This window comes from Phalacrocorax carbo, chromosome 22 (assembly GCF_963921805.1).
Source record: "Phalacrocorax carbo chromosome 22, bPhaCar2.1, whole genome shotgun sequence".
Taxonomy (NCBI): domain Eukaryota; kingdom Metazoa; phylum Chordata; class Aves; order Suliformes; family Phalacrocoracidae; genus Phalacrocorax; species Phalacrocorax carbo.
Window position 1 is genome coordinate 1,376,054 of NC_087534.1, and position 23,879 is coordinate 1,399,932.

At 59.9% G+C, this 23,879-nt stretch overlaps 2 protein-coding genes across 3 annotated transcripts; one reads left to right on the forward strand and one right to left on the reverse strand.

Moving 5' to 3' along the window:
- Positions 1-1,989: 1,989 nt before the first annotated feature.
- LOC135316806 (uncharacterized) lies at positions 1,990-6,170 on the reverse strand. 2 transcript variants are annotated; one of them, XM_064471541.1, is made up of 14 exons: positions 5,867-6,170; positions 5,638-5,798; positions 5,356-5,515; positions 5,028-5,198; positions 4,863-4,954; positions 4,614-4,771; positions 4,430-4,533; positions 4,109-4,333; positions 3,869-3,954; positions 3,563-3,699; positions 3,273-3,362; positions 2,843-3,051; positions 2,520-2,726; positions 1,990-2,401 (listed from the first exon to the last, which is right to left on the reverse strand). In XM_064471541.1, the coding sequence occupies exons 1-14, from the start codon at positions 6,095-6,097 to the stop codon at positions 2,114-2,116; spliced, it is 2,319 nt and encodes a 772-aa protein (XP_064327611.1). In that variant the 5' UTR covers positions 6,098-6,170; the 3' UTR covers positions 1,990-2,113. The 2 variants fall into 2 exon arrangements, with proteins under 2 accessions (XP_064327611.1, XP_064327612.1); XM_064471542.1 differs by lacking the exon at positions 5,028-5,198.
- A 2,874-nt stretch (positions 6,171-9,044) lies between these two features.
- TRAPPC3 (trafficking protein particle complex subunit 3) lies at positions 9,045-15,282 on the forward strand. Its single transcript, XM_064471561.1, has 5 exons — positions 9,045-9,228; positions 12,056-12,153; positions 12,366-12,465; positions 12,709-12,891; positions 13,550-15,282. The coding sequence occupies exons 1-5, from the start codon at positions 9,187-9,189 to the stop codon at positions 13,667-13,669; spliced, it is 543 nt and encodes a 180-aa protein (XP_064327631.1). The 5' UTR covers positions 9,045-9,186; the 3' UTR covers positions 13,670-15,282.
- The last annotated feature ends 8,597 nt before the right edge of the window (positions 15,283-23,879 follow it).

Sequence of the window (23,879 nt, forward strand, 5' to 3'; positions counted from 1 at the left end):
GGCTCCCAAAGCCCCTTTGCCTGGCAGAGCTGTGGCCCTGGAGGTCCCAGCAGGATGGGCAGGAGGCCCAGCACAGCATCACCCAGCGCGGACAAGCATCCAAGGACTCCAGAACAGCCTGGCACCAGGTCAGTCATGCCCAGGGTCCTTCTCCCCACAATGGGGCCAGCCTGGAGCAGGGGGCACAGTGAGGAAGGGGCAGCCACGGGTGTACAGGGCCTGCAGCTGTGCTCCACCCTGGCTCCTGGTGCAGGCAGCGGAGCAGACGGCTCCTGACTGCCATGCCAGCTCGAGTCGATGGGCTTATACAACAAGCAGAGCACTGATCGATCGCTCCACTGCAGGCAGAGCCCTGCTGCATCGGGATTTCTGGGTCCAGCCCCCCCATTCCTGTGGTGCTGGGAACAGCCGCCCTCCCCGTGCTGATGGAAAATCCGATGAGCTCATGATGAGCATGCCACTGGCCCCAGCAGCTGCACGCCCCAGAGCTCCCCATGCTCCTCAGCCCCTCAGCATGGGGAGCTCCCACGGCTCCCTTGGGCTGGCCTGGGGAGGGGGCTGCACACAGCGGGCTGGGGCCCGGCCATGGCTCTAGCCCCCACAGTGTGCCCAGCACCTCACCCTGATGGTCCCTGTGGGGAGCCAACGGGGTGCTGAGCACCCCAAAATCAAAGGACAATTACAGCTGCAGCTCAGCCACTGCTCTGTCAACGCAAGCTGACGCTGTGGGAGGCCGGGTGCAAACAGGGATGAGGACAACAAACAAACCCCACCAGCATCTTGGGGCAAAGTACCATGCTGGACACCCCATCCCACCCACTCCCACATTGCTCCCCACCCCTCTGCCCCACACCTCCCTCCTCTGGCCCCAGAACTTTGCCCCCACCCAGACTGCTCCCACCCTGCTGCTCTGCACAGGGCAGTTTTGGTGCCCACGCAGGGCAGTGGTACCATGGCCACAAGGGCTGATCTGAACCCCTGCCCCCAAAATGCTCATCTGACCCCCACTATCTATGGGGCAGTGACCCAGCAGGAACCCAAGGGCGAGGGTCTGTCCCTGCATCCCGCCCCACAGCAGACGGGTGCAGTACCAGCCTGTCGCCGGCAGCAAGCCAGGGCAGCCACCGGTCCCCGAGCATCTTGCCCCAGGGCTGGCATCACAGCCAGCCGCAAAGCCTGGCTGCTGCAGGACAGTCCCCTGTGGGTGCAGGTGACAAATGAGCCAGCAATGGGCTGAGCCCTGCCCTGCCCTGCTGCAACCCTCACACGCTCTGTAATTATCCCAGGCCGCATCTGTAATTAGTGCCCTGATGTCATGGTATCAGGCCTGGGCAGCCCCACACACTCCCCACCAGCCCCACCTTGGCCTCTGGCCCTGGGGCTGAAGGAGATCCCAGCCCCCCAACACCATCCCAAGGAGCTCCTGCCTGGGTCCAGCTACCTGCACTCCCCACCAGCATCACTGCTGGACCCCCATCCCATCCCTGCCCCACAGCACCCGAGCTGCTGTAGGGCTGGATCTGACCCTCTGGCCAGTGCAGCGCTTGGCTGCTCCCACTGCTGCATCTCTGCCCCCTCCCACGCTGCCAGCATCCTGCCCACTCCTCCCAGTGCCAGCCAGGGCTGCCACCCTCCTGGGGACCAAACCTGCCTGGGCAGGAGAGTGGGCAGCCTCTGCCCTTACCAGCCTCCCAGGCTGGGGGTGAAGGCAGCACTGCCGTTCCCCCACCCCTTCGGCACAGGGAATGCACTGGAGCCACCCTGGCAGCTATAAATAGAGCAGGAGGCGCAGGCGTGCGCTGGCCGGGGCACACGTGGGTCTGGGCGGCCGCTGTCCCTTGGCCGGCGTGGGGCACGGGCAGGGTGTGAAGCTGCAGCAGCACCCCGGGGTGGGACAGGACTGGGGAGGAGGGTGAAAGCCGCAGGCAGGGCAGGGGGACTGCTGTCCTGCTGCAGGGGGACGGGAGGGAAGTCCCCACACAGCCGCCACGGAGCAGCACCCAGCACTTTATTGCAAGGCAGACAACCGCGCTCCCTGCAGCACACAGGATGGCTTCCACGCCTTCCCTCCACCAGCACCCCAGGCTGCCCAGCCCCGCGGCCGCCCCCACCTCTAGCACCCGCGCAGGGGCCGGGCTGCGCCGGTGACGGTGAACCGCGCGCTCAGCACCTCCGAGGGCACCCGTGTCTGCTGGCCCGGCTGCTGCCCACCAGCAAAGAGGGTGAAGGTGCCAGGCTCGAGGCGCCAGTCCTGCGCCCAGATGGCACGCTGCTCGGCCACCACCTGGAAGGACAGCTTGGTCTCCCGGCCAGCCGGCACAGCCACACGGCGGAAAGCCACCAGCTGCCACCGGGGCACCGGCACGGACGATTGCTCCCACCGCAGGTACAGCTGTACCACCTGCCCGGAGGGATGGGAGTCAGCGCCAACAGGACCCCCATCTGCCCCCTTGGTGGGGGGAACCCCAGCCACATCTGTACTCTCTACGGCCGCATCAGCATGGAGCGGTCGTCCTCACCTCCTCGCCGTCCCGCAGCCCCGTGTTCCCCAGTACCACAGACACGGAGAGGTTGGCACAGATGGGCAGCACTGGGGGGCTCAGCACCAGGTCCTGGTACTGGAAAGTGGTGTAGGACAGCCCGTACCCAAAGGGGTAGAGCGGGGCCTCCTGCCCGTAGTACCGGTACGTCCGCCCCTCCATGGTGTAGTTCTCCATCGGCGGCACCTGTGGGATGCGGGGTTAGTGGAGTGGGGCAGGGCTGGGTGGGCACGGCCTCCCACGGCTCCCTGGCCACCGAGGCAGGGAAGGGCTATGGGTGCTGCCAGCTGCCCCAGCCTTACCTGGTGCATGCCTGCGGGCCACGTGGCAGGCAGCCTGCCGGCTGGGTTGGCCCCTGCCTTGCCCAGCAGAACCCTGGCGATGGCAAGGCCGGCAGCCTGGGCAGGAAAGAAGCACGCCAGGATGGCTCCCACGCCCTCATGTGCCTGCGCCCAGCTCACGTCCAGGGGCCCCGCATTGAACAGCAGCAGGATGACAGGGCGCCCAGCAGCTGCAGGGAGACCGTTGCCATTAAGACCCCTGCAACGGCGCTGCTTGGATAGCTCCGGGGTGCCCAGGGATGAGGAACACCTGGGGAGGTTGTGGGTCCCCTCCCTGCACCCCAGCCCATCACCACCCGCTCTGGGTTGTCCCCGACCCCCAGAACTCCAAGCAGCCCCCAGGTGCCGGCATGCTGCCCTGGCTGGGAGCCAAGCCCCGCAGAGCCCCTACCCGCCTGCACGGCATCCTGCAGCAGCTCCAGCTGGTGGCCTGGCAGGGACAGATCCCTCCGGTCCTTTGCCTCCGTCTCCACATCCGTCCCTGCATGAGGACAGCCAAGCGACAGCCCCTTACGCCTCGCCTGGCACACCGTGGACAGATGGGGCAGGGACAGAGGCAGACAGGCATTGACCGTCTTGGGAGGCCAATGGGGACCCGCTCCTCTCCCGGAGCCACCCAGACTCTGGGGTGCTCTCCACCCCCCGGCCGCCCCACCCAGTGCTATCCCTGCTCCCACCTACCTGTCCCCAGGCAGACCACCACCATGTCAGCTGCCCCCGCCACACGCACCACCTCCGCCCGCGAGTACTGCTGGCACCACGGCTCACGGCAGCCTGCCGCGAAGCTGACATTGACCGGCAGCGTCTCCAGCCCTCTCCTGTACCAGGGAAGAGCAGAGGGCATGGGGGCTGCTGTGCCCCAATGTCGGGGTACCTTGGGGATGCCCCCCCTTGCCCCGGCCCCCAGCAAAAGGTCGAGCAGCTCCAGCAGCAGCCCCAGGCAGTGCCCAGGACCAGGGGACAGACGGCAGCACTGCACTGTCTCACCGGGGCGTGTAGATGTACCGCGGCTCCGGCACCGGCGCATAGTCCCCAAACAACACCTGGGGGTTGTCAGCGAAGGGACCCACCACCTGTGGAGGGCAGAGGGGTGAGGATGGGCACCGGCAGCCCTGTGCCACGCAGCCTGCGGCTCTCCGAAGGAGGGACACCTGCGTGCCTGGGGTACAGAGCCAGCTGCCCCTGCGTCGCCATGTCCCCCTGCCCGCCTGCGTGCACGGTGCTCACCGCAAGGTGCTTGCCAGGTAGGTCCTGGGCCCGGAGAGGCAGCGTCCCCCGCACATTCTTCAGCAGCACAAAGCTCTTGACAGCAGCTTCCAGCGAGAGGTTGCGGTGCTCGGGACTCTGCACTGCGCTCAGGTCCAAGGCACTGTAGGGGTTCATGTCTGGGGGGTCGAACTCTCCCAGCCGCATCCGTGTGTAGAAGAGGGGCCGGACCCGGTCACGGAGCATCTGCAAAGACCCCAACACACCAAAACCTCAGCTGTGCTTGGCAGGGTCAGCGCTGGCTCTCTGCCTGTGCTCCTGGACCTGCTTCCCCCGGCTTACCTGCAGCGTGATGTTGCCCATGACCAGAGCCTCGGAGATGTGCATGAAGACGTTGTTCCTCATGCCATAGGAAAGCTCCAGGTTGCAGCCAGCATTCATCGAGGCTGCCATACCGGTGAGAAGGGAAACCACTTGTCATGGCTGTGTGATGCCCAGGGACCCCACGCTCAGCCCACAATCTCACCGATCGCCGTCTCCAGGAAGGTACGTGTGTAGTGGTGCCCCAGCATGATGAGCTCCAGCGCTCCCTCATCGCTCACCACGTAGCCCTCAAATCCCCACTCGCCACGCAGGATGTCTGTCAGCAGCTTCTTGTTGGCACAGGCGGGAACGCCGTTGATCCTGTCGGAGAAGGGATGGGGCATCCCGGCCGGCCGGCCGCTGGCGACCCTGTGGGCAGCCCAACCTGTGCAGCCCCCACTGCGCTCAGTACCTGTTGTAGCTGCACATGAAGCTGTAGGATCCAGCACGCACACATGCCTGGAACTGGGGCAGGAAGGTGGTGCGCCAGTCCCGCTCTAGTACCTGCAAGCACCGCGGCAGAGAGGTGTCAGCGCCCAGGGGGCTGCCCAGCGTCCCATGGCCCTGCCGTGCTCACCTTGGCGTCAAAGCTGAGCCTGGAGACGGGGATGTTCTCGGGGCCCCCATGCACGCTGAAGTGCTTGCAGCCAGCGCTGGCCTTGATGTATCGGGGGTGCTGGCCCTGCAACCCCTGCACAAAGCTGCGGGCCAGCTCCCCGCTCAGGAACGGGTCCTCCCCGTAGGTCTCCTGGCCAAGGCACAGGCAGGTCATGGCTGGGACCCCCCAACCCCACACCCCCGCAGCCAGTGCCCTGGGGAGCTGCTGCCACCCTCCAGCAGGTCAGCCACGATCCTGCATGGCCTGATTCCCGCCGGAGGCCAGTGCTCCCGCCCTGTGCTGGCACCTGGTTCCTGCCCCACAGCGGGTGCCTCATGATGTTCAGGACGGGGCTGAAGCAGCTGAGCCCCGTGTGGTCACTGTAGCGGCCGACGGCAGCGAAGTGGTTGTGCTTGGCTCTCACCTCGGTGGCGGTGGCGTTGGCCATCTGGTAGATGAGTTCAGGGCTGTGGGGAGATCGTGGGGTGTCTGCGGGCATTGGGGGGGTCCGGTCTCACGGGACCATGTCCCCCATCCCCGGGTGCAACTCCGGGTGCGCCCCCAGGCGCCCTGTCCCCGGTGCCGGTACCTGAAAGCGGCGGCGAGCCCCAGCGCCTGTGGGAAAGCCGTGGCCCAGCCGGGCGCCTCCGCATCGCCCCGCAGGCACTCGGTGTTCCAGTTGTAGGGCGCGATGCCCAGCCGCGGGACCGGGGGCGCGGGGCCGTTCCCCATCGCGCCCCCCCTCGCCACCTGCGGGCCGGCGGCGCTGAGCGGGGGGGTTCCGGTTGCGCCCCCGCCGCCCTCCGCCGCCCCCTCACCTGCAGAACCAGCTCGGCGGGGCTCAGCCGGCCCAGCAGGTCGTCGAGGCGGCAGTGCCAGGGCAGAGCCGGGTCCTGGAAGGGGAAGAAGGGCTGCGCCCGCCCCGGCCGGGCGCCCAGCACGGCGCCCAGCAGCACGACGGCGGCCCGGAGCCCCGCCAGCCCCGCCACGGCCGCCCCCGGGGCCGCCGCGCTCCGCCAGCCGGGCGGGGAGGCGGTTCGCTGCGGCATGGCAAGGCTCGGTACCCGGGATCGGCCCCTCTCCTCCCGCCGCTCCGAGGCCACGGGCGATGGGCGCGGCGGGGCGGGGCGGGGCGGGGCGCGCTGCAGCCTGGCCCTGCCGCCCGCCGGACGGGGTGGGGCGGGGGTCCCGGGGCTGGAGGGGGTCCCGGGGCGCTGCCCTCCCCCCCCGGCCGGGGAGGCATCGGAAAGCGGCGGCACCGGAGGAGCCCCAGCCGCCCCCCCCGAATGTTGCAGAATTTGCCGGTCCTGCCCCGGGCCCGGGACGGTGGGGGAAAAGACCTTCGTTAGCTCCCTGTGCCTTAACGGGAGCCATGGAGCGTGATGCCAGCACAGGTCCCCTGCGTGGCCCCTGGTGAACGGCCAACGCAGCATGCTGGGACATTGCCAGGGACCCACGGGTGACCAGGGACACGGTACCTCCAGCGGGCACCCACGCGCTGGAGCGGCCACGGTGGCTGTGGTCACACTCTTGGTGCTGGGGGCCGAGGCTGGTGGCCCTCCCGGCCATGCTACCCCAGTCCCACGTGTGCACCCTGGGGAAAAAATATGGGGCTGGGCGCTGGCTCCGGCACGAGCATAGTAGCAGGGCTGTGGCCGAACCTGGCACGTGTGCCAGGGCCTGGCCAGGTGACTCCCCAGCCAGCAAAGGCCAACAGTACGTGACCGCGAGCAGCATGTGCAGCTCAGGCAGCCCCTGGGCACACGGCGATGTTTGCTCTGCGGCTTTCTCACACGGCCACTCCCCACAAGACAAAAGGTACGGTGACAGCCGGGGTTTGGTTTGGCATTGGGCCACGCGGGCCCATGGAGACCTGCATCTCCGTGTGGGTGAGCTCGGTGGCCGCCTCGCTCAGGGGGTCACACCCACCTCCAGCATCGCGGACGTGGGGTTGTGCACCATGTGCCATGGGGTCTCCGCTGCCCCCGCCTCTGCCCTCCCCTGGAGGTAACTCTGCTCCAGGAGATGCACGGGGAGGGGGTGGAAGCAGCCATTTGCCCACTGGTGCTGGGATATGACTGGGAGCAGGAGGGGAGCTGGCGCTCACAGGCTGCTCCTCTGCGCTTCAGGACTGGGAGAAGGGGGAGCACAGACATGTCATCATCTCCCTGGCACCGTGTCCTGCTCCTGCCAGGGATGGAGGTGATGCTGGCAGCTCCCCAGCTCGGATCAACCATGCCAAGAGCTGGTATCAGGCCTAGGGGCTCGCAGCCCGCCAGCAGCCGAGTGAGCGTGGGCTGTGCTGTCCTGGGGACATAGCCATGTAAGGCAATGCCAGCAGGTTGGCTGCAGCTAGCCGGAGCCTGGCCGGCCCCTGTGCTCCCAGCGCTGCAGCTCGGTGGTGACAGCAAGCGATCACCCAGCTGCTGGATTCCTGAGTAGCCGGGGGGGGTGTGTCCTGCTAACAGCCCCCTCTGTGCCCAGAGCACATCCTCCCACCCGCACGCAGCCTCCATCACACCCTGCCGGCTCGGGCCACCTTTGGGCACGGGTCAGCAACCAGCCATTTGTCTAGAATAGAGACATGCCTGTGCTGGAAAGCTGCCCAGCAGAGAAGGACCTGGGGGTGCTCGCTGACAGCTGGCTGATCATAAGCCAGCAGTGTGCCCAGGTGGCCAAGAAGGCCAACAGCATCCTGGCTTGTGTCAGCAATAGTGTGGCCAGCAGGAGCAGGGCAGTGATTTTGGCCCACATGTCACTGGGTTTTCCACGGTACGGCCGTCCTGCAGAGAGCAAGGAGAGACACAACATGAGCCAGCAGCGTGCTCAGGCGGCCAAGAAGGCCAATGGTATCCTGGCTTGTGTCAGCAATAGTGTGGCCACCAGGAGCAGGGAGGTGATAGTGCGCCCGTGCTCAGCCCTGGGGAGGCCCCACCTCGAATGCTGGGCTCAGGTTTGGGCCCCTCGGGACAAGAAGGCCCTTGAGGGGCTGGAGCGTGTCCAGAGAAGGGCAGCGGGGCTGGGGCAGGGTCTGGAGCACAAGTGTGCTGGGGGGCGGCTGAGGGAGCTGGGGGGGTTTAGCCTGGAGAAGAGGGGGCTGAGGGGAGCCCTTCTCGCTCTCTGCAGCTGCCTGAGAAGGGCTGGAGTGAGGGGGGGGTCGGTCTCTGCTCCCAAGTAACAAGTGATAGGACAAGAGGAAACGGCCTCAAGCTGCGTCAGGGGAGGTTTAGGTTGGGTATTAGGGAAAATTTTGTTCCTGAAAGAGCGGTCAGGCTGCCCAGAGAGGTGGGGGAGTCACCATCCCTGGGAGGGGTTCAAAAAGCATGTATACATTGCACTTGGGGCCATGGTTTAGGAGGCCTGGGGGTGCTGGGTTGGCAGGTGGACTTGATGATCCTGGAGGTCTTTTCCAACCTTAGTGATTCTGCAAAAAATAAACAGCCACCCGGGAGCACCCGCTGGGGAGCTGAGGCGGTGCTCAGGCAGCCACGCTGGCTGGGGGAGCCCAGTTGCTCCAGTGAACGCTGACAGCAGTCGCACGGATTCCTGCGATGCCCCTGTCCTCTGCCGCCTGCTGCACATGTGTGCAAGGCACGGAAACCCCACACCGAGCTGGGGCCCGAGGCTCCGAGCCGGCCCCGCCCGCGCCGGGAACCGGGTTCTGCCAAGGCACCGGGGCGGGGACGGGAGCCTTCCCTAAGGGGGAGGGGGAGGGGGAGGACCCCGCTTTGGCGACGGCCCTTTCCGCGAGGGGCTACTGACCCCGCGCCCCGCCGCTCCGGGAGGGCGCTGGCGGCGGCCCCGGGGCGGCGGGCGGAGAGCGCCCCCTGGCGGCGCAGGCCCACTCCCGCGCCCCGCCCAGCCCATCGGTCAGCTGACCCCCTCCGCCCGCCGGGATTTGTAGACGCCCCTCAGTCACGTGAGGCAAGGCACGCCGGGAAGGGTAACACCGCCCCCCGCCCGCCGCGCATGCGCGTGGAGCGACCCGCGGCGCACTCTGGGACTTGCAGTTCGGCGGCGCGGGCGCGGCGGGGCCGGCGGCGCGGCGGGGACCACGAGTCCCGTCGTGCCCCGCGGAGCGGTGCGGAGGCGGCCGGGCCGGGCCGGGCCGGGCCGGGGAGGCAGCGGGCCGGGCAGGATGTCGCGCCAGGCCGGCCGCGGCACCGAGAGCAAGAAAATGGTAACGGCGGGGCCGCGGCGCCTGAGGGGCCGGGCGGGCCCCGGCGGGATCCTGCACCCCCCGGCCCGCGGGGGCAGGCCCGGTGGGCCCGGGGCGGGGGGGGCGCGGGGGGACGGAGGCCCGGCCCGGCTGAGGCCTGCGGGAGGGCCCGGCTCTGCCCGCCCGGGGTGGGCGCGGCGGGGCCTCCCCCTCCGCCGTCCCGCCCGCCCCGGCGCTCCTCGGCGGGCGCTCAGGGAGCCCGCCACGGCCCTCGGGCGGGCGCGGCCTGAAGCGTCCGGTACCGGCGGCGGTCCCTAACGGGAGCTGCCGTCACCCGCGCCGCAGGGCGGGGCGGGCCCGGTGCTGCGGGGCCGAGGGGTGTCGGGACCAGAGATCAGGCAGGACCGGGGCGCTTCTGGGCGGGTCGGCGCCTCGCCGTGACCCCGCAGCGGGACGCAAACGCTTCGCTCGCCTCGCTCCCTGCGCTCACCCGCCTCCGTGTTACCAGTCCAGCGGAACCGAGGGAGACGGAGAACAAATCTGCAGAGCTGAGGTCTAAATCTGGGTCAAAACACGCCAAATTAATCCTATTTTTTTGATGCAACGTCAGTATTTGAAAGCAAATAATAAAAATAAAATCTGTTATTTCTCCCATGTTGGAAGGGCCGGTTCAGGCCCAGCGAGGCCAGGCAGCTGCCTGCTCCTGCCCCCTCCGCACCACGGGGGATTCCACCCCGTAAGTGCAGTTAATTATGTTTGAGGAATCGGTGTAACTTTGTTAGGATTCTGACGTTTTTGTAGACACAGGTAAGTTACATAGCATTGAGACTAAACACTAGTCTGCAGTACAAAAAAATATAAATAATGGAAAAAGAGTTGGTCACTTTAATTCCATTAGGTGGGCTGAAAATGAAGAGTTTGTTTACAAATATTAATTTAGAAGTTTGCCTTATTGTAACGCTTCAAAGTTCCCCAAATAGCAGTGTTGCAGGCGATAACTGCCAGCCCTGAGTTCGCACACTTTGGGGCTGGTAACAGTAGGTGACGGCTTCATGGCTTTACACAGTAAATAACAGCGCCTTGGACTGGTAACAGCTGGATTTCCTCCATCCATTCGCCCCCTACTCTCTCCAGCTGCCAAGCCCTGTCTTCCCTAAAATTACTGAAATCCTTAAAAATGGCGTGACCTCTTTTTTTGCATGTTTGTTAAATTCTCTGCCAAATGTCTGACTCTGCTAGTTGAGCTAAAGGGGAGTTCCGCCTTGTCCTTCCCTCTTGAGTGATGTGAACTTGCGCAACCTTTATCTTTCCAAGGTGAAAGCAGAATTGTAAGTAAAAAAGCCAAAGACCATGTCAATTCTTTAGATCTAAAGTTGGGCAAAAGTACCAAGGAGCCTGACTGGTTCTTTTCATGCCCTTAAAGCCTTTTGGTAGCTAATGGCCATTGACCTCGTGATTTACAGTGACAAGGTGGAATTCCCTGTATTTTCTATAACAAACCCAGTTTCTATTTGTCGAATGTCTGGGAGCGATTCCTCCTTGTCTTGGCTTTGTGTAAACTTGTTTCAGAATGAAGTGCGATCAGTGTTGTCACTTAACTCTGATGATGTCTCTTTTCCCTTCCTTTCTGCCTGCCTGCTGCTTTCATTCTGTAGTATTGGTATTTGCCATTCATTTCACCTTCTGCATCTATGCATCTCATGGTAGGTGATAGGCTTTTAATCTGAGATTAGACTCTCTGTAATGTTTCTGAATGGTAAAACTGAAAGCAGAAATAAATTATGATGGTCTGTTTGTTCCTGAAAACACTTCCTTCAGGTTCTGTGAAAAGCTAAACCCTATTGTAGCTTTTTGTTTTGCAGCCTTTAATGACCGTGTAATCACTGGTCCGGCTTAATGGCTCCCAAGAAAATGCGCTTTGACGTAGTTGCTTCTGGTTGAGGATCGGTGATGGAGGTGGCTGGGAGAGGAGACCTCTTCCCTTGGTGTTCTCTGCAAATCTGGCAACTGTGCAAAGAAAGCCCAAGTGACTTTGATCGTAGCCAGGCACAGAATGTGGATGTGCACAACAGATCTGCTGAGCTGACCTGAAGTCATCCTTGCTCTTCCTCTTCTGGGTCTGAGGAGCTGGTTTTTTAACATATGAAGCAAATTACATGCCTAGATAACTTTCTAGGGACCAGATGGGTGTTGTTTTTTCTTGGTAGCAGAATGTAATAGATCTGTGAATGGACAGGCACTTTTGTCCTGTTGAAAGGACCAGAAATGGAGCCTAACAAGTGTTGCCCATTGCAGCGTGTTCATGAAACACAGATAACAGATGGCAGTTTGAGGCAGTTTTCACCTCTGGGACAGTGGCTGAAATAAATTCAGGCCCCTGGGAACTGCACGTTTAGCCATCCAGGAGGTGGCCAGTAGCACACAAACTGACCTGGAGGTGTCATTCCAGTTATCTGGGGATGTGCTTGTTAAAGCAGAGAGAGATGCTAATTGGCAGCTGATGGGAGTTGCTAAGAACGGCTACAGAGTGTGAGCGGCCTCCCGGCTTGCCTCTTCAGGTCAGATTTGGGACGCGTCAACTGGAAGCGCTGTGTGTGTGGAGAGAGGGAGAGAAGGGAGCGCTCAGTCGTTCCTAGTCAAAGAGGATTTCTCTTTCCAAGGAGACTGAAGTTGCCCTGCCAAAATATGAACTGGGATCTCTCCTTATTAAGCAGCAAATTCCTTTGAGACAGCAGGTTTCTGTTCTCCCTCTCCGGGCCAACGGAAGCAGCGCTGGACACAGATGCAGCAGTGCTCAATCAGGTTTCTCTTTGGCTTGTGCTAAATAATCCCTTTTGCCTCGTTCTAGAACTCTGAGCTCTTCACACTGACGTATGGCGCGCTGGTCACCCAACTCTGCAAGGACTACGAGAACGACGAGGATGTCAACAAGCAGCTGGACAAAATGTAAGTGGATCTGCTGCGGTGGAGCTCGGGTTCACAGTACGGCACGTCTGCGTGCTGCACTAAGAATAAAAGCCTGGCAGACTGAATTTTATTTAATACTGATATTTCTCAGATTTTTTTTTTTTCCTCCACTATCTTTTATAAACATTGGCTGTCTTTCTAAAGCTACACTCTTCCCACTCTGCAGCTGTTGCTCTCTGGTACATTCACAGGGGTTACAACATAGGTGTTCGGCTAATAGAAGACTTTCTGGCTCGGTCCAATGTTGGAAGATGCCATGATTTCCGTGAAACTGCAGATGTTATTGCAAAGGTAATTGTCAAAGCACAGCTTTGTCATGGTTTTGCATGTGAGGATAGAGTGTTTGCTACTCTCAGGACTGTTCTGAGATTTTGGGGAGGAAAAGAGAGAATTAGATCCCTGATTACTGCTGATTTGTGGGAATTGGGAGAAAGGGGTGGTGTTCTCAAAACCCTTTAGTAATTTGGCAAAGATCAAAGCTGTGCTGTTCCTTCATGGGTCGTGTTCTTATTCATGCTCTGTTTGACATAACAGATAGCATTTAAAATGTACCTGGGCATCACTCCGAGCATCACCAACTGGAGTCCTGGAGGCGACGAGTTCTCCCTGATCTTGGAAAATAACCCCTTGGTGGACTTTGTTGAGCTCCCTGACAACCACTCATCTCTCATCTATTCCAACCTGCTGTGCGGAGTGCTGCGAGGTGCCCTGGAAATGGTGAGCCAGCCTCTCTTCCAGTGAGATAGATCTATGAATAACCAAGGTATCGGGAGATCCTTCGGTGTCTAGTCTGTGACCTCCGTGTTTGCCTTGGACTTGAGATTAATTCCCAGGGGAAGAGCAGAGCTGCCGTTGCGTATGGCAGCTGGGAGTCCCAGGGGTGCTGACCAAGCCCCTTCATCTGATGACCCAAGCACAAGCACTAGTATCACCTTGAATTTTTATGAAGCTTCAGAATCCTCACTTTGTAACTGCTATGAGCCCTAGCTGGGAATTTGCCGGAACAAGAGATCAGCTGTGTCTCAAATTTAGGAGTCTGTTTAGGCTTAGCTGAAATTTTTGAGGAACATACCTGCAGCAGCAGCAGGATGCCTAGCCCTGAGTGATAGGGTTAATTGGGCTCTGATCTCTGCAGGGAGTCCCGGTTGTGCTGTAGGAGGTACTTTTGCAGAGGTCAGGGTCTGCTGTCCACCACATAGGCCACAATGTACAGGAGGATGGGATGTTGAAAATGAATACATGCTTCCCTAGAGCTCCGCGTTGCGCGTCATGCCCTCGGAGCCCTTAGGCTGGCGCTTCACGATCAGAGGGTTCCTAGAGAAGCTGCTGTTACAAGGGAGATAATGGCTTTTCTTCTTCCTCTTCCATCACCTAGGTTCAGATGGCTGTAGATGTAAAATTTGTCCAGGACACACTGAAGGGCGACAGCGTCACAGAAATAAGAATGAAGTTCATCAGGCGGATTGAAGACAATCTTCCAGCTGGTGAAGAATGAATCGCAACCCGGTCTCCCTTTGGGGCTGGAGGGGACCAGCTGGTTTTGGCCGTTAGCTTTCGTCACAGATCTGTAGGGATCTAGTGCCCCTGTGCATTCAGACTGACTCACTGACTATTTAAGATGTTATTATATTCTTCTACTATTAACTTCCATCTTCTGTAGAAGACGATTGTCTGGTTGCTCTTTATTTCACAGGTTCATTCTGAAGCTTTTTTCATAAGGTGATGTCTTTTTCGTATTCCCCTGGGGACTCTTTCTACGCTCACTTTCTAATTGCGACCTTTGGTTGTGCGAGAACTACCGCTCAAATTCTAGAATCACTCCAGTCTGTTCAGATCTGAATCTGTGTTTTGTTCCCAGAACTGGAGACCAAGCTATGAGAGCCCACTGATTTACTGTTAAGTGCTGTCCTTAAAAAGAGGTGTTTAAAATTCATTCGGAGGTAGGCGCATGGTACTTCTGTAGACCAAACTGGCTTCCTGCATTTGATTCTGAATTTATTAGTAAAATGCAAGCTTGACACAAAGGGGTGGTTTGGGAGCGCCGTTTGAGGGCTGGCACCCAGTCGGGGCGGCTCCTTTGGCCGGACAGCGGCGGCATCACGCAGCACCGGCAGATTCAGGAGGTCCGTGTGGCCTGGGCCTCTCTGCAGTTCCTCATCCCCAGCAGTCTCGTGGAAGGGCAGGACCATTAAATTGCAGCGGAGCAGCACTGAATATTTTAAACGGAGCAAAGGAAAGAGTGGCTAAAACGCCGTCGTTGTTCTACAGCGCGTACAGCCCAGGGGCCGCGTGGCGAGTCCACGGAATGAAAAACAAAACTCAGACTAACGACTGGGAGGTATTAAATGCATTTCAGCAAGTAGAGGCTGTTCTCCTGTTACGGTGTATAAGCACTGTGCAGCATGGAGGTGGTGCTGGGGTGTATTCTCACAGATGTTTAGGCTACAGCAGACTTTCCCATGTTACTCGAATTGGCAAGCGTCGGCGGGCGGTAGCACCTGCTGTTCTCTAAAATAAATACACAAAGTAGTGTTACATCTCAAAAAGCAAGATATTGGAAAATCAACTTCCTCCGCCATCCCATTCAGCCAGAAAATGCAGGCAGACGTTCAGTTCTCAAATCACTTTACATAGCATGAAGGCACAGATCCACAGAGATAATTAGGAGCTTAAAGTCAATAGCTCTTACCTCCACGGGAGCTGGTGGCTCAAATACCTTTGTAGGTTTGTGCCTGAGTGTAAGGTGAGAGAAAGGAAGCTGCTGCTTGTGCTGCTGAGCACATAGGTTCTCCAGGCGAACACTGAGTTACCTGGATGCTGGTTGGTGCACCCTGTCCCTCTTTTTGCCCAAATGAGGCCCTTTGGTGGGAGGGTTTGGACTCCCAGCATGGTCTGTGTCCTGTGAAAGGGCAGTGAGGTGCTGTAAAAGCGGTCAGAGACCAACACGGAGGAACAGCAGTGGCTGGGGGGGTTTAGAAGCAGAGGTGCTGCAGGGTCACGCTGCAGAGATGAAAAAGATCTGGTTTTTTTCTCATTGTTGACCATTACAAGTCATTCTAAGGCTGCATTTTGAAAGGAATTGCATTAAAAGAATCCCAGTGTCAACTCTTCGGTTTCCTTTTGCTTTTTTTTTTTTCCTGTGGTGACACGGGTGCTGGTGTGGTGGCTGAGCGGGGCTGGCAGGGTGACGGCAGCGCCGCACCAAGAATGTCTGGCTGCCAGCGCGCGTGAAAGCCGCTGCCTGAAGGAAACCTGCCCAATATTCAGCGCACGGAGGGCTTGTGGCTGGGGGTGGGACTCGGAGGCTGATGGGCAGCGCTGGGAAACCAGACAGTCAATGTTTGCTTGTTTGAGGACTGGCCTTTTTCTGCCCCGTGAATACCCGTGCGTGTACATTAGCAGGGACTTGCCACCGCCAGCTCAAAAGACCTGAGCCATGGTGTTTTTTCCAGCAAAAAATTCACCTCTGAAGGCATAAGTGCCCCCCCCACCATGCCTGGGGGTGCTCCACGGGTGCCGTCAGCCACACGGTGCTGCGGCTGGGAGCGCGCAGGCGAGGAATGGCAACTGCTGGCACTCCAGGAGCAGGAACTCCCACCCTTCTTGCTTGTATAAACGGTCCCCAGGAGCCTGGGGTGCGAGGGAGCTGCTCCACAGCATGCCAGCAGGCATCACCCCTGCTCCGGGGGGGCACCCTGCAGCCTTGCTCGGCCCTAGGCACCCAGGGCTTCACCCCAGCTGCTGGCAGCCCTGAGAATGGGGAAGTGGCAGCTTTTACAATAAAGTAGCTTTTCTCTTTGGCTCGAGCTGGCGAGCATCACGTGTTGCCTGCCCGGCCGGCAGCAGGAGCCAAGCCTCGCCAGCCAGAACGGCCCCAAACAGCCCCGACGCACACACGGCTCCTAAAACAACCTCTGAGCAGCGGCTGTCCCCGGGGACTGTGTCCCCAGGGCCTGGAGGGAGGGAGGCCCCACGTCCTTGCTGACGTCGCAGCTAAAAGGGGGTTATTTTGCAATGACAAGCTCACGCTCGGTCCTTTTCGCTCCTTTGGTGAGCGAGGGAACGCGCTGGCCCCTACGGGGAGCGGGGCCCGGGCTCCCACTGCCGGCCCCTGGGAATTAGAGTTGTGCAGTAATTTGCTGGGGCGACTGGGTCAAAACCAGCCCAGACCCTCTGGAAGAACAAAAAGCAAAAACTGCATTAAGTAAATTAAAACTGTCTACTACCGAGTGGCTCATTGTAGACAAGGGAGAATATGCAAAAAGCTCTGTTTGAAACCTACTAAATATTACCATGTGCTGTTTATAGGAAACAAATGGGGAAAGGCATGCTGCATCAATAAAACCCTGAACATGGTTGGAGTTGGACTAAAGCCTTTCCACGGCTCTAGGTTATTGAATACCCTTCACTTTCATGTAGTGCCAGGCCTGACCCCTGGACATATACCGCGAAGGAGAAAGTTGACTTGTGGGAATAATAGACATTCCTGGTGAACGATTTAACCTGGCAGGAAAAGAGGCAACTTTCAGCCTTTCATATCTCTGTGCGATATTAGAGATGACAATAGCAACAAGTCAAGGGGGGGGGATGTGGGACACGGGGCGGGAGCGCTGCCGGAGAGCGATGCTGCAGGATGCCGGCGGACGGCAGCACATGGGGCGAGCCCCGCACCGTTCCTAGCCCTGGGGCGCTCAGCCAGCCTGGCCACCCTGCCAGGCGGACTCTGCATTACCCAGACCCGAGGTCCCAGCCCCATCCCGGGCCCGGCCTCCCAGAACAATGGGTAGCAGGAGCTTTAGTTGTGGTAATGCCCGTGGAGGGTGGAAGGAGCTTTTCCAGCCCTTGCTCTCCTCCAGCACCATTTCCTCCCACAGGCGAGTGGGACTTTGGCTGCACGCTGGCGGGAGCTGAAGTCCCATGTGTGACTTACCAGGGTCTAGCTTGAGGTTTAAACCCGTTCACCTCCCCTGTGCAGGCACAACCTGGCTGCCGCTCCCAGCTTGCCCAGGGTTTGTTGCCTGCTTTGCTGCAGGCGGTCGGCAAGGGCTGTTCGCTGCCTCCCTGCTCTGACCGCACAGCACAGGGCAGCGGAGCTGGCGGCGAGCCCGGCCGCGCTGCACAGCACCTCACGCCGACAGCACCCCCATCCCACGCGGACACCGGCCCGGAGCCGGGTGGTCCCTTCTCCCCACGCTGCTGGGAAGCGGAGCTCCTGCCACCTGAGCCAGGGTTGGGTGGCAGCCCTGGGCACCGTCCCCTTGCAGACCCCATACCCGCTGAGGGGGCAGGGATGGTGCTGGGAGAGGAGCCTGGACAGGATGGGGGAATCTCTCCAGGAGAGAAGCATTTCCAGACTGGTGTCCTCATTGCCGGGGCAGCTCCCACAGCTTTCAGCCAGATGTGCTTGGCCAGGGTGCCGGGTGCTTGCTGGGGCTGTACGAAGGATGTTTCACCCACAAGGGCTTGTGAACCAGGGACAGCAGCTCCTCAGCAGGGCTGGCACAGTGCTTGCAGCCCCAAACAGCCAAGATGTGTGCAGAGACAGGCTGGCAGCATCTGCTCACAGCTCAACAAACAGTCCCCTCGAGCCCCTCAGGGTGCCCCAGCCCCTCATCCCCAAGCATCCATGTGCTGAAAAACTGTTGGCCACTGGCAACACTAGGCCAGGCAAGAGGATGCTCAGGGTGCAGGTTCCAGCTAGGGCACGGATCCCACCCCAGGGCTCCTACCTCCAGCCAACACACATGAGCATTTTGCCACACTTGGCACCACGCGAACATGTTCTCTGCCTGATAACAGTCTGACAAGTTTGGGTACATGGACACTTTTATAAAACTTCCTAGGCCCTTGTGCCAGCTGCAAAGCACATTCAGCTGACCTGGACAGCTTGCAGAATCCTCCCCCAAGGCACAGACTGCTGCAAAACCACTGCCCTGGCCCAAACATGGTCTCCAAAGCTGCAAATGCCCAGCAGCAGCAGCATCAGGTCAGGGCAGCCCTTTGGCGATGCTCCTTGGCACTTGTCCTCCTGCAGCATCCCTTGCCAGGGCTGTGGAAGAGGAAGAGGTATCTGCAGCTCCCCTCGGGCCAGGGGACACAAGAGCCACCGCAGCAGCACTGCTCAGAGCTCCGCCACAGTTCGGTGGCATTTGGTATTTTGGGTGAAGGAAAGGAGGCTCCGTTGTTCCTCTATTTATTGTTTTGTGTTTCCTAAGCGGGACAGGCACCCTCTTCCCATGCGCTGCCTGGCTGGGGAGCTGATCCAGCTCCTCGAAAGTCAACGCTGCAGCAAAGGTGTCTGTTAAAGTGCTGGGCAAACAGAGACACAGTGAGAAACGTCCCTGCTCCCAGGCAGACTGGCACTGGCAGCACATGCCGGATTGAGGGGTGCCCGGGGCAGGGACCCAATTTATCTCAGTGTCCCACTTCCCCCAGTCTGGGTCTGTGCTCCCGAGTCACAGCGGCGTGCTTTGTTTCAGTTTGCAGCAGCTTACACAGCGGCAGCTCATGCCAAGCTGTGATGGGAAGGAACAGCCCTGGGTGACGGCACAACAGTTGTAGGGAAACATATTGACATCAGCTGAGCCATGCCACGACCCAGCGAGGACACTGGTGCTCTCCCAGCCATGGGACGGTTCAGCCACCCCCACCACACCTCCCACCAGGCAGCCCGCCAAAGACCATCCTTTCCGCCTTTCTCCCTCCGGTTTCACTGCTCGCGGTTTCTCGTTCTGCTCCACACAACTAAACCCCAATAATTAAAGCCACAGCCACTATCATCCTGCCAGCAGCAGCACCGTTCCCCTCCAGAAGCCATCCTCTGCTGCCTGCGGTGCAGGATGCGGTACAGGGGCACGGCCCCCTGCAGGACTGGGCTCCATCCAAAAAAGGTGCAGGTGCCTGCAGGATGGGGCACAGCCCATGCAGCCACTTTGCACAATAAACACCGAAGCCATAAACTCACCACCACCCCAGAAATAAAGACCCTGGGAGAGCAGGGGAGCCCAAGTCCAGCCTTTCCAACTTTCTGCAGAAGGTACAAAATTTCCAAGGGCCAATGACCAAACATAACCAAAACTCCAAGAGTCCAGCTCAGGTGGATTTGCCCAAAGGCAGCTCAGGAAGCTGCTGGTGTTGAACAGCCTTGGCCAGTGGCAGGACCTTCAGCTCCAGGCCAGGAACAGACAGGCATTTTGATGAGAAATGTTTGTTTTCTTTTAAAATAGTTTTAATTGTGGCTTCCAAGGAAGGGAGTTGCTGAAGTGGTCTGTGTTTCCCCAAGCTGCAGCAAGCCACGTTTTCAAAGGGCATGTAACCCATCCCAGGGCAGGAGCTGCTCTCAGCCCATCCCCATTGCTCTTAGGCTGATCCAGGCTTATGAACCCCATGATGGGCTTTCCTCCTCACTGCAGGCAACCCAGCCCCGGCTCAGCTGCCCCTGGGAGGTGCCGCTTTCTAGACTAAACCTCTCCTGCAGCCGTTCAAACCTGCCATGTCCTGCCCTGCTGCAGGGAGAGCAGCTCAGTTGCCTGTTCCTCCTTCCCCTGTTGCTGCACATCTGGGCAGCAGGTGGGGGTGGGCACATGCCATGGCACAGCTCTCAGGGGACACACTTGTGGTGTCCCCTCGGCTTCTCTAAAGGATGGGCTGCGAGGAGCACCCCTGGAGACCCGCTTCCCTCCTGCCTCCCCAGCCCCCTGGCACAGGCACTGTCCACCACAGCCACTGTCTCCCCTTGTAAGGTTCGCTGAAGCCCCCGGCACCGGGGCAGCCCTGGCTCCAAGCTCAAGGTTGCTCAGCTGCTGGCACGGGGTCAGCACATCACATCAGTGCATGCTCAGCTTCTCCCCCCACTCAAGTCCCTGCAGGTGACCTTCCCCGAGCCCTGTGGAGCCCAGCACCGCTGGGTTTTGGGAGTTGTTTTTAAAGCACTTTGTGCCAACCCCCACACCAGCCCTGCCACCTCCAGTACTGCAGCGGCACAGGTGGCACCAACCAGAGGCCTTGGCAGGAGCCCCCCAGGACACAGCCCATCCCCAGACCCCATCCCGTCCCCACCGTGGCAAGCAGCTTGCCATGAGCAGGACCAGACCAGATACTTGGATGGCAGGGAATGGCCTGTGGTCAGGGCTTCCAAGCAGTTAATAGAGGGAGGAGCAAAATGATTTGAAAATTTAAAACCAGTCCCCTCCCCAAACAAAGCAAAGCCCCACACTTTCACCTCAGCCTGCGGATCCCATTGGCTTCTCCCTGCTCATCATGCATGGCCAGCCAAGACATGGGAGCTCACTCAGGGAAAGTGCTCGCCAGGACAGCGTCTCTTTTTCCAGCAAAAAAAAATAATATTGATTTTTGTTTTAATTAGTGCTAGCGCTGACATACAAGAGCTTGGAGAGAAGTTGCCAGCTCTGCCCCAGGCTGTGGCTCCACATCCCCATCCCACTGCAGGCAGGGAGTTCCCCACAGCCGCCCCGTGCCCCGGCTGGAGCCGGTGTCCTGCCCCGGGGCCGGTGCTGGCACCGTGGCCTCTTGCCCAAGCTCCCCAGCCACAGCCATTATTGCTCCCCCAGGTCCTGGAGCAGCGAGCCGTTGCTGGGAAGGTGCTTGAGCAAGATGCCACTGAGGAGCCAGAGGGGCATCCCCCGTGGAGGGGAGAAACCCAGCAGCTTCCATGAGCACGGAACACCGAAACGACCCGGCAGGACCTCTGCATGCCCGGTATGGAGGATCCTGGAGGAAGCAGAGGCAGCGGGGGCTGCCCTGCATCCCCCCCAGGCTCCAGCATCCCCCAGGCTCCAGCATCACGGCCGGGCAGGGCACAGGGAGCCACGCCATGGGTGCTGGCTGGCCAGGAGCCGGGGAGCAGAGCGTTAACCGGGGCGGCCAGGCCGGGGAGCGCAGCCCAAGGAATGAGGAAGCCAAGGAGCGGGTACCCGTAGTGGAAACAGCTTGGCACAGGCTGTGGAAAATGGAGGCCTAGAGAAATGTGACAGCAGGCTGGACTGGCTGGGAGTACCACACAGGCGTATTTAAGCCTTCAAGCCTGCCATTGTTCTCCCCTAATTATTCCCACTCCCTGAGTATTACACCCCATAATTCAGGAAAGCTGAGTAATGGAAGAAACAACAGCAATTTTAATCTCTCAGTACCGGTGGTCTCCACCAAAAAAATGCTTTCAAGAGCTCTGTGGTTGCAACTTCCTCGGTTTGGTGGGCAGTGAAGGGGAGGGAGAGCACGGCCACCGGCCTGCGGGTGCTCGGCCAAGACTGGAGGCAAGAAGGGGAGCAGGGACAGGACCAGGACTTTCCTCCAGGTGGTGGGAAAGGAGCAGGAGGAACACGGTGGGTGCTGGGAGCATCCCCACCAGGTACCATGTGAGCCCTGCGTTGGCTGGCTTTGGGGGGATGCCGGCTGGGGGCAGCCCCTCATCCCTGGGGGACCCTGGTCAGCACAGCTGCTGCTGGGGAGGACCAGAGCCAGGCAAGGCACCCGCCTCACACCACTGGCACTTTATCTTCTGCTCTTGGCTAGACCACAAAGAGAACTGGGCCTCCACTTTTGTTCAAAACATGTTTTTCTTAATAGGAACTGGCTTTCGGAAAAGGAAACTCTGATCTCCCTAGAAATGCTCTTTCTTTTTGACAAAAGCCACCATGGGTTTGTTCCCTGAAGAGCAAGCCTTGGGTAAACATGCTCCGACCCCTGTAAGGAATGAGACTAGGATTCAGAACTGGCAGCACCCAGGTGCTCTGGAGGAGCCTGCACAGGTGGGAGGGACCCCCAGCCCTGCCCTTCTCCCTCTGCCCACTCCAGCATCCCCAGCCAGACCCAGGCACCTGCACCTTCCTGCCAGCCCTGCTCCCACCATGGCTCTCAGCATACAGAAAGTGAGTGGTGGCTTCAAACAAGCCTCCTGGCTAATTTAGCATCACTTGCCCATCAGTTCTCAGGGAGGCGGGAGGGGAGGACGGGCAGCAGCGCCCGTAGCGGGGCCGGGCCACAGGCACCAAGCGTGGCTCCACCGTGCTACACCACGCTGCCCTGGGTGGGAAGCGAAGCACCATGTGCAGGGACTGGGCACCCCTCGGGAGAGCACCCGAGGCCAAGGCATCCACCAGCCTCCCAGGCACACGCTGCTGGGGGGCAGCCATCACTTCCCTCCATCCCTCCCTCAGTCCTGAGCCCCAGGAAAAGCACCAAAACAAACCCAGGTCCGCCCTGCCTTTCTGCAGACACAGCAGCTAACCTGTAATAAATTACAGCAACCATTTTCCCTCCCATTTGAGGTTTCAGCAACAGCAACACTCAGGCCAAATAGTGAACTAGCTCACGGAGCCAAGCAGCGACTTGCCCTATGGATGAGCCCATCGCAGCCCACGGCAGGGATCACGCTGGGAGCTGAGGGGATGGAGCCAGTGATTTCAAGGCATAGTTTCACATCACTTCTCAGCAGCTGATCTCTAGTTTCAGCTACACAACGCTCAGCTCCCCATTACATTTAGCAAGGCTTTGCTGGGGGTTGCATCCTTGCCCCAGGTACAAGCTGGGGTGATGGCTCTGCCACAGCATCCCTCAGAGCCACAAGACAAGCCACCAGCCCCAGGGGACAGGTCACCCTGCGGCCACCCATTTGGGTTAACCTTCATGACGCACAGCTCAACCTGCTGCATCCTCGAGTGCTGCCCCTTGGTGTGTCCCAAAAGCCCCCGAGGTCCCCAAACATCACAGGCAAGGTGAGACAGGGTGGCCCGAAGGTGGCCGTGGCGGCGGGGTGCGCTGCCTCTGTGTGGTCTGCAGCCATCTGGATGTACTTACAGCAATACTGCAGCAATTGCGAAAAGATCAAAAATCTTCAGGCCAACCTTGATTCCCATTGCATTTTTTGCATTTTTGAGGACTCGAGTCTAAAACCTGACAGCAGGGAGGGGTGTTGCCTGCACAGCCCGGGAGTGCTTGGCACAGCGCTGCCAGACTCCAAGAGCTATGGCTGGCCTGCCCCAGCGTCGCTGCCAGACCTCATGGGATGACACCAGGGAAATGCCTTGTTGGTCCCTTTGCCTGTACCTGGCATGCAGAGCCAGCACTATTTCTGCTGGGGGGCATCAAGATCCCTGAGCAGGACCCTGCTGCACCCCTGGGACTCCTGCTCATGACAGGAGGGGGCATTTCAGATCTCCCCATCCCTGGGGCCAGGGAAGACACCAAGATGCAGTCAAAACCCATGCCTGCTGCCAGCAATGTCCCCGCTCCCGGCCAGCCACACCTCCCCTCCCGTGGCTCAGCTCGGGGAAACAGACCCAGCCGAGCCAGGAGAAGGTTATCCCAGCGCAGAGATGATGCGATGCTGATTTACTGGCCAAACGCTCTCTCCATGTGCACTGGTGAGTGCTGAGGTTTGGACATTGGGGTCTCAGGTGCCCCATAGCACGGCTGGATCCTGCCCAGACTGAGCCAGCCCTGGCCCTGCTCCTGCAGCCCCACAGAGCCATTCACCCATCCCTGCATCCCAGGTGGTTCCAACTCACCCTGGCCCAGAGTTTCCAGCTGCTCCAGTCCTCCCCAGCCCCTCTCAAAGGGAGAATGAAGCGAACACACCCAGCAGCCACTGTCAGCACCCACCTGTGTCCGTAGGGTACATCCAGCCCCAGGGCTAAGGGCTGCAGTAGCTGTGTCCCTGCGTCTGCACTGGGGAGAGGAAAGGACGT